At 38.4% G+C, this 12,353-nt stretch overlaps 1 protein-coding gene across 1 annotated transcript in view; it reads left to right on the top strand.

The window, feature by feature from the left end:
- The window catches only part of FHOD3 (formin homology 2 domain containing 3), a 122,919-nt gene that overhangs the window by 38,838 nt on the left and 71,728 nt on the right, over window positions 1-12,353 (top strand). The window contains exons 9-10 of the mRNA XM_009078745.1: window positions 7,170-7,304; window positions 10,798-10,848. Of these exons, the coding sequence (XP_009076993.1) occupies window positions 7,170-7,304; window positions 10,798-10,848 (186 nt within the window). The remainder of the gene's footprint in view (window positions 1-7,169; window positions 7,305-10,797; window positions 10,849-12,353) is intronic.

The following is a 12,353-nucleotide window of genomic DNA, read 5'->3' as shown; positions in this document are numbered from 1 at the left end:
AGAGTGTTCTCATCTTCTCTTGTATCTCTCTGCTTGTGAAAGTTGCTCCTAATGCATAAGAAGTATAACCCAGTCCACTTGTTTTCAAATGCCAAAGACTGCTTTGCTCCATAAATATGCTGCTCCCACTCTTCATGACTTAAATCACTAATTAACTCTCCCCAGTTAATACAGGGAAAAAAAGTCCCTCTTGATTTCTTAACCTCATAAACTTTGGTAACTAAGGGAAATAGCAGGACATGACTGAAGCACACCAAGGACAAAAGCATTTTTCTGCCCCTGAGTTCCCACCTTGCCTCGGAGCAGAAGGTGTTGTAAGGCTGTTCTATATTTCCATGTCTTATGCTCACACCTAGGATATTTCTGTGTAGCCAAAGACTACCTTCTCAGACTCTGAATCTCAGGCAGTCTCTCAAATTGAAAGCTGCAGCCTGGAATCTGTAGCTGGACAGCCAACTCATTACTTGCAAAGCTTCACACCTCCTCTTAGTGTGCTTTGGGTGGTGTAATGTAGGCATTGTTGATCATGGCCATCCTCAGAGGAGACCATGAAGGAGAGTAACTTCTAAGGCAAGAGCTCCTGAATTCAGCACCCTCTTTAATTGATTCCATTGTCAGAAAAATATCCTGCTGGTGTGTTTGCCAGGAGACAGTTCCCATAGGGCTTGATAGTCAAACAGTAGTGCAGTTAGCCCAGCTCAAAAAGCCTTCTCAGGGCACTGCATGCCGAAGGAGCAGGAGTTCACAGTCCCCATTCTCTTGCTTCTATCTGTTAAATCAAATGCCAGAAAGTTCAGCCTGCAAACTTCCAGTTCTTGAGCCTCTTGGCCAGTCACTATGGACTTAGTCTCCATCTCTGGCTGGTCCCTCAGAAGTGCTTCCAAATCTCCAAGCTTGGTAAAGGCCTGCTATGGTGTTTGCAGATTATTCCTGTTAGAAGCATCTCCAACTTTTCCAGAGCATTAGAAAATAGGCTTAAGAAATATGAAATATATTTCACATCCTTTAATCTGTTTTCCATCTTACTTGCTTTATGAACTATAGCAACGCATTACCTTGGGCTTTTGTGATGCAGGGCCTTGAATGTTGAGTGTTCATCTCCATGTAATTACATATATTTTAAAGGAAATGTACCTTCAAGCATTTATTTCTACAGCAGGTCACAGACACTGAGATTAACATGCTTAGATTATAGGTGACTTTTTTCTCCTAACACTTTATCACCAGACCTGAAGCATGAACATAAAGTGCAGCAAAAGTCTGCAAATAGTCTTCTTGTGAGTTTTATTCCCTCTTCAGGTGCCTGAAACAGTGATTTGCTGACAATCTGGTGCTTTCTGTCTCTTTAAAGCAAAGCAAACCAACTAAACAAATAAACTGCTTGAGAATGATGAACAGCTTTTCAGTTAGACTTTCTATTAAAATTAAAGGTCTCGGTACTTTATGACACCAGGGGTATGCTGCTAGATGAAGCTTCTTGGCAGGTTCTCTTTTTTCCTTTTTTTTTTCTTTCGTTATCCATTTATCACAAATCTACACTTTGGAGCTCCCTTGATCCAGCTGTTAAGCACTAAGGAAAAACAAGAAACCTAGGAAACAAAACCTACTGTACAGCCTACAAAGCTGCTGCTCTCCCAAGAACAGCTTCTCTTTCCTTGGCTTTCTGTTCTTTCTATGTGTCTTAATACATACTTCTGGGCTCTTAAACCAAGGATTGTGACCATTTTTTCTTGTGGTAAATGCCAAGAACATCTTTCACTCTGAGTAACATAATCAGGAAGGGATAGCTTGGTAGTTGATAATAGTGGCCTAGGGCAAAAGCCTCAACTTTATTGCTGAGATTTTAAGAGGAAAAATGACTTTAGAAATTACTTGGTGATTTACAATTTGGGAAGCAGCAGTGGCTTACACTGGCCTAGCTGCTTCTCGAACTACTGCCTAAGCAGTATTCTTGATTGCAGCTTTGTAGGCTTCATCATAGGATATATGTTTAAACAGATAGTGTGAGCTGGGTTATGGTTTCAGACTGCAGAGAGTTGCTGGCTAAGCACACCGTGTGTAGTGCTGATGCTCAGCGAACACTTACCTTAGCCTGGATCTGTGGTGGGCTCTGAAAGCCACTTCCAGGCAATTTGTAGCTTGCATGAGGGTGAGAAGCTGCAGGTTAGAGAAAGACAGAAGCACAGTGTAAAACCTGCATAGGCCAGGCTGCAAGAGCAGAATGCATGTAAAAAGTCCTTGTGCATTGCCCAGGCTCCACATAGCTCTGCCTAACTGTAGCTTTATTTTGGGTAGTCCCTCAGGCCACTTAAAAGTCTAACATTAATCAGTTCTTTACTTGGTAATTCTCAAGTTTCTTTCTCAAAGGAAGCTTTAGTCAGTAGTTTTATCTCTCAATTTTCTGTTTATTTTTGAGAGAAGTTTTGTAAAGATTCCACAAGTAATGTTTAGTCTGTTTGCAAAATCTTATATCAACATGCTTTTGAATTTGCCGTGTCATGTAGGGAGTCATAGCACACTGAGAGTTTCTTTAACTGCGAAAAGCAATATGGCTCTTGGCAGCTTTGCCTCCCCTTTTGTCTCTTTGTAAGCTGGAAAGCGGATTTATTTTGTTAAAGCCAAGAGAGTTACTTAAGGCCTGAGTAGGAGCTGCCGATTTTTGTTCCCTCTCTGTAGCCATTCCCATGACTGCTGGAGGAGTAGGACTTTGGAAAAATGTGGAATTAGTGCATCCTTATTAAGGTTATTAATGATTCTGACCCATGTTATCTTAACGAAAGTCCTGAATATTAACCTTATGACCTAAAGGGATTTCCTCTCATAAGTCGTCTGTTAATTATTTTTGGCTGCTATAAATATACCTTTGTATTTTGTGTTCTTGCTATAGATACCCATTTCTATTTAGCAAATTATAAAATTCAACTAATCCAAGGGAAAGGCATCTACAAAAGAGTATTTCAGAGTTAATGTGAATGAAGAATATTTGAAGTTCATAACTGCAATTTTGCTGTAACAAAGCAACTTAGAGCACGACAGAAATATTTTATTCAACTTTCAACAAGATTAGAGTAATTCAGGTCAAATACTCCCCTTCACAGTATATAGTCTGTGATGGAACATTGTCGGGAAACTGCACATACTTGCAAAAAAATGTGAAATATCTTGTGTCTGCCTGAATTTGTGTTTATAATAATGATTACTAATTCACTGCTGTGTTAAATGCTGTAGGTCAGGCTAGCTGAATTTTTATTCAGAAGAGTCTTGGCCTACAGTCAGCATTTTGGCTTCGTATATTCTGCCCTGTGTATGTTTTTTTTTGTCTTTTATTTCCTTTTTTTCTTTCCTACTCTTTGCTCTTTCCTATCTCTTCTTCCAACAAGATAAGTAACTAGTAACCTCTCTGGCCTCAGGTCCCAGTGCTGTGGTGTGGAGCTCTATTCACAAATCCCCAGACTTAGTCATGTCCTTGTTGTGTGTTTTCTTACTGGAATAAGGATGTAATAACATAGCTTGTTTAGCTTTTACTGGTTTTAACAGCAGGCGTAAGAAAGCTTTTCTTAATATTTTTTATATTAACAGTCCATTCTTAATAGCCTCTCATTCTCTACAAGACTAAAAATAGTTGTTGGAGTAAGCATCCTTCTGGATTGTATTTGTGGAATTGAACAAATGGTTGATATTACCAGCTGGTAACACATGACACCAGCATTAAAATGCTGGCATATATTAGCTATAAACCCACTTTGCAAGTGATCACTCTATTATGCTTTCATTGAGTATTCACATACTCTTTTCTGTTAAAATCTCTTATCACCTTTGATTCAATGCCAGAACTTTTTTAGCCTTTTTCTTGCTTACCCATTTTTAAAACGCAGCCTACAGCAGTAAGACTTAAAAAGTCCAGAGGCCTGAAGGCACTGTCACCCTTCAAACAGTATCAAAGCAACAAAATTACCCAAAGGCTCACCCCAAGCCTTCCCACCAGCTGATTTGTCCAGTCCTGCTGCCATTTGCAATTCAACTATGAGTTCACTGAAAGGGAACGTTTACTTTAAGTGTTATCGTTAGGCACATACAGAGACAAAAGTCAGATTTTGTAGACAAGCCATACATAGACAAATCCCTGTTCAAATTGTTTAGAATGTTTGAGGAATACCTCTTAACACTTGCTTTTCCTCTCAGTGTTTTACAGTTTTGTACACCCTGAAAGTAATACCTATGGTATATGTGGAAATACCAAATTTTGGCTAATTATTGTTGATGTGATCAGTTTCAAAGAGGTAGAAAACTAATATGGCATGTGGATATTCATTTTCATGATATTCATAGACAAGGGATTTTCTTCTGGATATATATGGCTGTGGATCTTTTGTTTAGATTGTGAGGCTGCTGTTCATACATCTGCAAATTTCAGCTGAGTGAGCAACGCTAGCCAAACTATGCTAGATCAAATCTCCAAACAAGGTGTTTTGGCATGAGGAGACATTTTATTACCAGGGTCAGGTTAGAATACTGTCTGCAGGACTAAGCTGTGCATCTTCATGTGATTCCCCTGTAATCATTGAATAACAATGTGTACTTACATGGACCCTCAAAGAGCTTAGTCCAACCCACTAGATGCTGTGCAGACCTACAATCACTCTTTTGGTCTCTCAGCATCACCCCATCTTTCCCCTTAATTTTCCTCCGGGTTTTTTTAAGCCATACCTTCGCTTGACTCTAAATGGAGTTTGCAGACTTCATGGCAGCTGGATGGGGCAGGATGGGATATCGAGCTGAATACACAAAACAGATAAAAACAGAGACTTGATAGGGACCCTCTTTTTGCCATCTCTTCCAGTTTATTTCCATATGCCTTCATGTGGAAGCACTGTCCAGTTTACCCCTTCAAAGAGCAATTTCTGATGTTATATCCAACCTTATAGCCATGGTTTTTCATGCTGCCACAGGGATGGAGCTCTAGCTTTTGAATTTTAATACAGTGGTGCTACTGTTTCTGCTGAGAGCTTTCTCTTGCAACATGCACTAAAAGGTCAAAAGTTAAAATAAATTTAAAATATGCTCAAGGGGAAATTCACCACACATACTTGACTGTCAGGGTTTGAGGATTTTTTCCCCCTTTTCTTAGTGCTGAAGCATATTAGAGATTTTTATGGTTTTGAGCATGGTCCAGCATTGATACTGTAGCTCTGGAGGAGTGCCAGCAGGGAGGCTTACAGAATATCAAGTTTTATACCATCTTATGTAATGTTTATGCGGGTGGGATATGACATATTGAAATTCAATTTATTGAAATTATTGACATTATATTCTTACTGCCCTGCTGCCAGTGGGATTGAAATGGCTATGTTTTGTGGTATTCTTGCTTGTACAGACATAGACACTCAGGGAAGTTAGGTTTGCATTAATGTTTTTGTCTTCTCCTGCACTTAGTTTCACTAGTGAACTGGTGCTATTATGCTAAATGCCTACACTGTGAAGCCATAGGCAAGTAAATAAATAAGGGAAAGGATCTTAATGCTTAAAAATAGTGACAATTTATTCAGGTTTGCATTGCTGGTTAAAGAACCTTCCTTTAGGCAGGGTATAGTTTCTTTTCAGAAAAGGCAGTATCTATTTCTCTCATTAATCCTTTCATTGCAGAACTCATGTTACAACAATGCACAGAAACCGCTCTGCATGAGCTATGTCTTTTTGATTTTATCAGTCTAATTCAATCAGTGTGGATCTTTATAAAGCTACCCTGTACAATACAGATTTTTTTCCTGTCTAAAGACAGAAAGACATGTTTACTCCAAGGTCACTCTGTTGCCATGTGAGAGAGGTTGATGGTACCAGGACCACCATGCTGGGGGAGGGTTGTGTGAGAGGAGCCATTCTCCCAGCCACAGTAGTGCTTGCAGTAAAACCAATAAAAAATCTGCGTCAACATCAAACTGTAAGTGAATGTGAATGTTGTTTTATATATTTGAAAAGGTTTTACTGTAGAGGCCATCATTTCTGACCAAAAAATTCCCACTTTTTGGATGGACATTTGCTCACCTTACCTCATGCATCTTCAGAGCCTCCTGAACAACAGCTAGAAGTTTTATATGGACCTGCCAGTGAGGACATTGAGTCTGCTACAGTAACCTACCATGGAGCATCCAGTTCATAGTTGTGGTCAGAGGGCTGGAGAGAAGGACCCTTTTGGACTAATTCTGGCTTAACCATAAAGCAGGCAGTAGTAAACTGTTCTTTTTGTTCATTGTGGACAGAAGAAGTATGAATGGGTCTAAATGGCAAAAATAAATAAATTGAGGCTACCCTCGTTGGCAAGAGTAGTTAAGCATTGTATGGGTGTGGTACATCCATCATTAAGGGTTTTTAAGGCAAGTTAATCAAACAGTTTTCAAGAATTTTTTCAGAAGACTAAATCCTGCCCTAAGGAAGAAAAAGAAAATGGATAATCTGTTCTCCTCCAGTCCAATTTACTCTGATATTTTTAATAACCATTTTGATGCCACTTAATCATTACTATAACTAACTATGCTGTCCCTGTGTATTTTACTGATATGTTCTTATATGTGATTTTGCTCTTGCAGTACATGCAACGAAGAAATCATGATAACAGAATTCGTTTATGTATAAAGGAGAATTATGCCTCTAATTAAGAGAGCATTCAATTTCAGAAGGGCAGTTCTGACATCTTACTTCTGTTTTTCTGTATACAGGATTCTCAGGTGTTTGTGATGCATCTGTTTTTAATATCATTGCATAACAAGTTTGGAAAGTGCTGGAAAAATATTGCAAGTCTTTTTCTTTAAAATTTCAGAAATCCTTTACAGGATTCAGCTTTTTCCAGTAACAGGATTATAAGGTTAAAAAAAATATTTAGACAATATTTCAGTTGAAATAGACTGAAGGATTTTTACACATACTTTATTTGTGCTTCAGAAATTTGGCAATTTAAGAAGCCTACCCTAATTGTTGTTTTTAAGCTCATCACAGTACCTATAATCAATTTAGCAAGAAGACACTTGGCCAGTTCTTTGAAACATCCATACATAAATATTGCTATGTCATTCTGCTGGTTGGGATTATGTTACTTGCTGAATGATTGCTACTCATTTTTTGCCAGTATAATCAATAAAAGTGACACTGAGAAATCTGATCTTCCTTTTCTGCAGGCCAGCTTTGGGTGGTCTCCTTACATCATCTTTTCGGCAGCACCAGGAGTCCTTGGCAGCAGAAAGAGAAAGACGGCGTCAGGAGAGAGAAGAAAGGTTGCAAAGGATAGAACGTGAAGAAAGAAACAAATTCAAGTAGGACCCAAATTTGCTCTCAGTCTCTTGCTTTCATGTGTGACAGATTGGTAAACCATTGAGACATTCAATTACAAAATAATGGAATTGATGAATAGTTTGTCTTTTAGATAGTTTTCTTGATCTAAGTATCTTAAGAACTGATAGATTGAACACATCATAAATTTTGGCATTTAATAAACCAGCAAGTTTTTTTAAAGACAGCTATTTATTTGCCAGTTATACTGTCTGGGTATCTACAGAGGCTTGGGTTTACAAGCTAATATACTCATCAAATTATAATCTCATTGAACCATAGGCTTTGAAGGTGAAACAGTGGGACAAAGGTATCAAGAAGGGAGGAAGGGACAGAACTGAGACATCTTTCTACTTTTATATTGCTCAAAGTAAAAGTGGTTTGCTGTCTCAGGATGTATGGTAGTGGTTTTTAACTACTTTTCCTGCTTTTTTGAACACATCTCTTCCTCCTGGAAAATAATTCTAGAAAGTATTTATCAAAATTATTGTTGATACCGTGGCCAGACAAAGGCCACAGGTGAACACAGGACTTTCCATTTTCACATCTGAGAACGTGATGTGGGATCCCAGGGTGTGCTGCCTGAGAATAGTAAGAGAAAAGCCCTCTCATCCTCTTAAATCCCAGCACGGACATTAGCAAAGACTGCAGTGAGCTAAGGATAGATACAGAGTCTATACTTGAAATGGTTTGCCTACAGTCTGAAGAATGTACAATAAGAAACCAAGTTGTTTCCTCATAAACAGGACTGAAGAGTAAATGTATTTTTAGTAGTTAGAATACATAATGTAGTAACCTAAAGAATGGTAAGATAAATGTTTTGTAGCCTTAGAATTGGTAGTTACAGAAAAGATGGCACTGGTTTTCATATGAGCTTGTTTATTAGTATGCAGGATTGTTTTCACTGTAATCATCTCTTTAGTAAGAAGTGGAAATGGTCTGTGATTCTGTGAATTTGGAAAGAGGCGTAACTTACTAGTGGTTGGTTGGTTGATAATCTCCTGGCTCCAGAAGATAACTAGTTTAGAAGGAAATGAGAGGCGGAGGGAAGGTGGAAGAGCACCATAATAGGATCTTTGGCAGCCAACAGCTGCCCAAGTTCTCCTGAAACAGAAACAATAAGGTCTCAGTCTTCAAGCCTCTTCCAAAAACTCTCCCTCTAAGTAGTATCATCAGGCTGCAGAACACTGCCATGGACAGCCAACATGATCTTTCAGAAAGGAAACTCCCAGACTGAAAAAGCCAACAGGGCATTTGGCAGCTTGACCTGTTTGAATAACAGATATGCACATTTCAGTAGAGGCTGGCTTCAGCAGTTGTTCTGTCACTAAAAGGGCTTCCTTAAAGTCAGAAAAAAAAATCAGAAGATACATTTTCATCCCATTACTTAAGAGTCAGAAGCTGGTTAACCAAACACCATGGTTGTGTTGAATATTAAGACGATTTTTCAATGCCCAGTGTTTTCATCTTCCAGATCTGAATTCCGTGATCACCCAAAAGTTATAACTTGTGTTTGAGTAGAGAGTCTCCACAGCCACCAAACTTCACAGACAGACAGCATCCCACAGTTGATTAAACAGTCTGGCAGGAGAAGGACAAAGCCACAGAGAGCAGTCATGGACAGTTTCATAAGAGTTCCTGGGATTGCATTATCATATCATCAGCCTGGCTAGAAATACAGTCTCTGAAGATGTATTTTTGATTAAAAATAGCACTTGCAATTCAGACTTTAAACTCGTGAGCAATACTGGATTTACCATCATGACTCATTTGTTATCTCATTCTTTCCAACTCAGCCTTGAGAACATTGCACTAGGTTCTGGCACCATTATTGACAAATTGAAGATAATTTAAAGAGGAGCATCACCAGTTGTGAAAGAGTTTGGTTTTAGGAGATGTGCTAAAAGCTTCATAAGCTATTGCTAACAAACAAAATACTTTACAGAATGAACATTTTTCTCACTAGAAGGACTATTATACTCATTACTTATATAGAACAATATGTCCTAAAATACAATGGTTATTCTTCAGCTGTAGTGAGTAAAGTAATGTTAAAATTTGCCTGCTGAAGAATTCTTAGATTTTTTTTTTCCCTTGGAGTTATTCCCATAACTATTGTAATTCCAAAGAATATTCTGGAAACATGATAAAAGTGTAACTAGTTCAGGATTCAAAGCATGTGCAGATAGCCTGAAACAGTAATGTATGTTCTCTGTTAGTGGTCTTTTGAAGAGCACTTGCAAGAGTAATGTTAAAATTTGCCTGCTGAAGAATTCTTAGATTTTTTTTTTCCCTTGGAGTTATTCCCATAACTATTGTAATTCCAAAGAATATTCTGGAAACATGATAAAAGTGTAACTAGTTCAGGATTCAAAGCATGTGCAGATAGCCTGAAACAGTAATGTATGTTCTCTGTTAGTGGTCTTTTGAAGAGCACTTGCAAGCAGGTATTTGATAGCTGTTGGTGTGAAAGATGATAAATATTCACTTGATGACACAATATAAAGAGAAAAAAATAGTGGTTCTTAATAAAAGGAGTAGTTCTGAAAACCTTTCTGGTACTCACAGGTTATGCTGTGAAAGAGTCTAACAGATTCTTAGCAGTCTTAGCAGGTTTTTTCTACGAGATTCAACAAATTACTGAAAGTACATCATAAGGAACTGTCTTGCTATGATATTGAGGCAGGCTGAACATTCACTGGGTTCTGCTGTGCTCCAAGTTAAATTTACATCCATGTTTGTGGATGTGGCAGGTCTGCCTGAAATCACAGTGCTCAAGCATCCAGCAAAGTTGACTTGGCAAAAGCTAAATATATGGGTTACTTGAGGAGCTGTGGGAGCGGCCGCTGCGATAGAAAGAGATTTGTAGCTAAAACTCAGGGTGTAAAAGAAAGAAGAGAAAGGTTGTTATCTGTCCAATGATCCTGCACACACCTTCTAAGAATAAAGAATTGTCCTACTCAGTAATGCCAGCCTGCTGTCCTGTTTCTAGCTGTAGCAACTAAAACCCGCTGAGGAAAGGTGCCTTAGAAAGAAGGCTGACATGGTATGCTCCCTGCCTTTGTCTAGACTGCCAGGTACTGTAGTCACTGTTTTGGGTCATTCCGAAATGAAGCAAATGAGGAACCGTTGAATAGCCACTAATGTGCCTGCTCGATACGGATAAGTATGTAATTTCAGATACAAAGTTTCAAAGTGTGCTTCAAGTTTTTCACTTTTTGGTTTTCACTATAATTACTTTTAATGACCTTCCAAACTACATTTGGTGTCACATACCTGTGTTATACCCATGGATAAGTGTACACACACTCTTTTCACCCATTCTTGCAAAACCAAACAATTTCTGTCGACAACAGCCTTCATTGTCTCTGATCAGCTTGTTTGTACTGTTCTTGGTTTCTTGCACTGTGCTTATTCTTCTACTACTTACCTTATTCTTCTGGTTTCTGCTGCAATTTACTGTAATTCTCTTTTTAGCCGCGATTATTTAGACAAAAGAGAAGAACTAAGACAAGCAAGAGAAGAGAGGTTTGTATATAATGCATCCATCCTTCCCTTTGATTGTTTGCACTTCTTGTATTCTTTACTGTGGAGCTGTTGTGTATTTACATTTTTAACCCTGCTTGCACAGAACACTTTTATTCCAAAAGACTTCTGTAAGAAAGAAATTGTTAAATTAAAGAGGAGAATGAAGTCCAGCTGTAAGCACAGCAATAACTGAAGAGCAGTGGGACTGGAATGCATAAGAATGATTGATGATCAATCTTTTATCTATTTGTGTGGGAAATAAGCTTACTCCATTTGCCTCAGAAATTTGCCCAAATTTAGTAGAGTTATAAATTGAATAAGCCTGTCTTTCTCACCCAGTGAGTCCCAAGCTTTCTGGAGGGTCAGAAAAGGCAGCTGAGGATAAAGGAAACTGGGGTCACAAGCATTGCAAAATTGCAGTGACAGGCTGATGGAAATGGTTCTGACCCACTCCCAGCACAGTTTTGTCTTTCAGGGCCAAGTTTTCTTTACTGATCTCTCTAAACATCAGCAAGTAAATTACAAAGCTTAGCACTGTTTACCATTTGGGTATTGTTTTAGTTTTATTTAAATAGCATATTTAAAGGGACTGACTGTTTGAGGTTTTTTCCTTTTTTTATTTCAAATAAATAGTTTAGAAACTCTGATCTAGGCTGGGAGCTATGTGCTTATGAAAGCACATTTTCCAAGCAATATTCAACTAAAGACCTTTGCCTTTCAGTAGCTTGATCTCTACCTCCACTAGTAATTACATCCTGGAGGGACCTCTTGTTTTTACCTGGAAAATATGCAAGTAACTGTACAAATAATAGATGAAAAATCATCCAGAGTGCTTCAGTTCTGCTTTTATGGTCCTCCAGAGATTACTCTCTGGAGATATTTTTGGATTGTCAAGAATTGGAATTACATTGTCAAAATAAGAGAGCAGACATCTCAGAAATAGTGGTGCCATGTTTTTTTGGTTTGAGGTGGTTTGGTTTTTTTATTTTGTTGCTTTTATGGTTGGTTTTTTTTCACAAAATCATCATACAGGAGACAGTTTGTTTCTGCAGACTGAAGTCTTTTCTATTGTGGCTGAAGTAGCTAATATTAAAACATGATTTTGGCATCTCTAAGAGTAAGAAAAGGTGCATGGGCTTTCCTTTGTCCTTCCAGCCAAAACAATTACAAGTAGTTTAAAGCATTTGGTGAAGTGAAATGCGCCTGAGCACATAAGCATCATACACTGATGTGAGCTGAGCAAAATCTATCTCAGCAAGCATGCTCATCTGCAAGATTTGAAAAAAATTAGAAGTGAGTTCTCCAGAACTTTCAAGTTGTAAGGGAATGTGCCAACTGGGGTATTTTTGTGGAAGTGCTCACCAGCAGTGCATCACTGCTGTGCAATCTGAGGCAATTTCACTGGTCATCAGGAATGTGTCTTTATCCTTAGGGCTCTTTTGAACTGAAATGTTAAACTATCAGTTCTTACTCATAAAGAGGAAATATATGTTTGCTTTGACAGC

Source organism: Acanthisitta chloris, unplaced genomic scaffold, assembly GCF_000695815.1.
Source record: "Acanthisitta chloris isolate BGI_N310 unplaced genomic scaffold, ASM69581v1 scaffold2977, whole genome shotgun sequence".
NCBI lineage: Eukaryota > Metazoa > Chordata > Aves > Passeriformes > Acanthisittidae > Acanthisitta > Acanthisitta chloris.
Note: the sequence above shows the minus strand (reverse complement) of the source record. Positions and strands in the feature narration are given on the sequence as shown.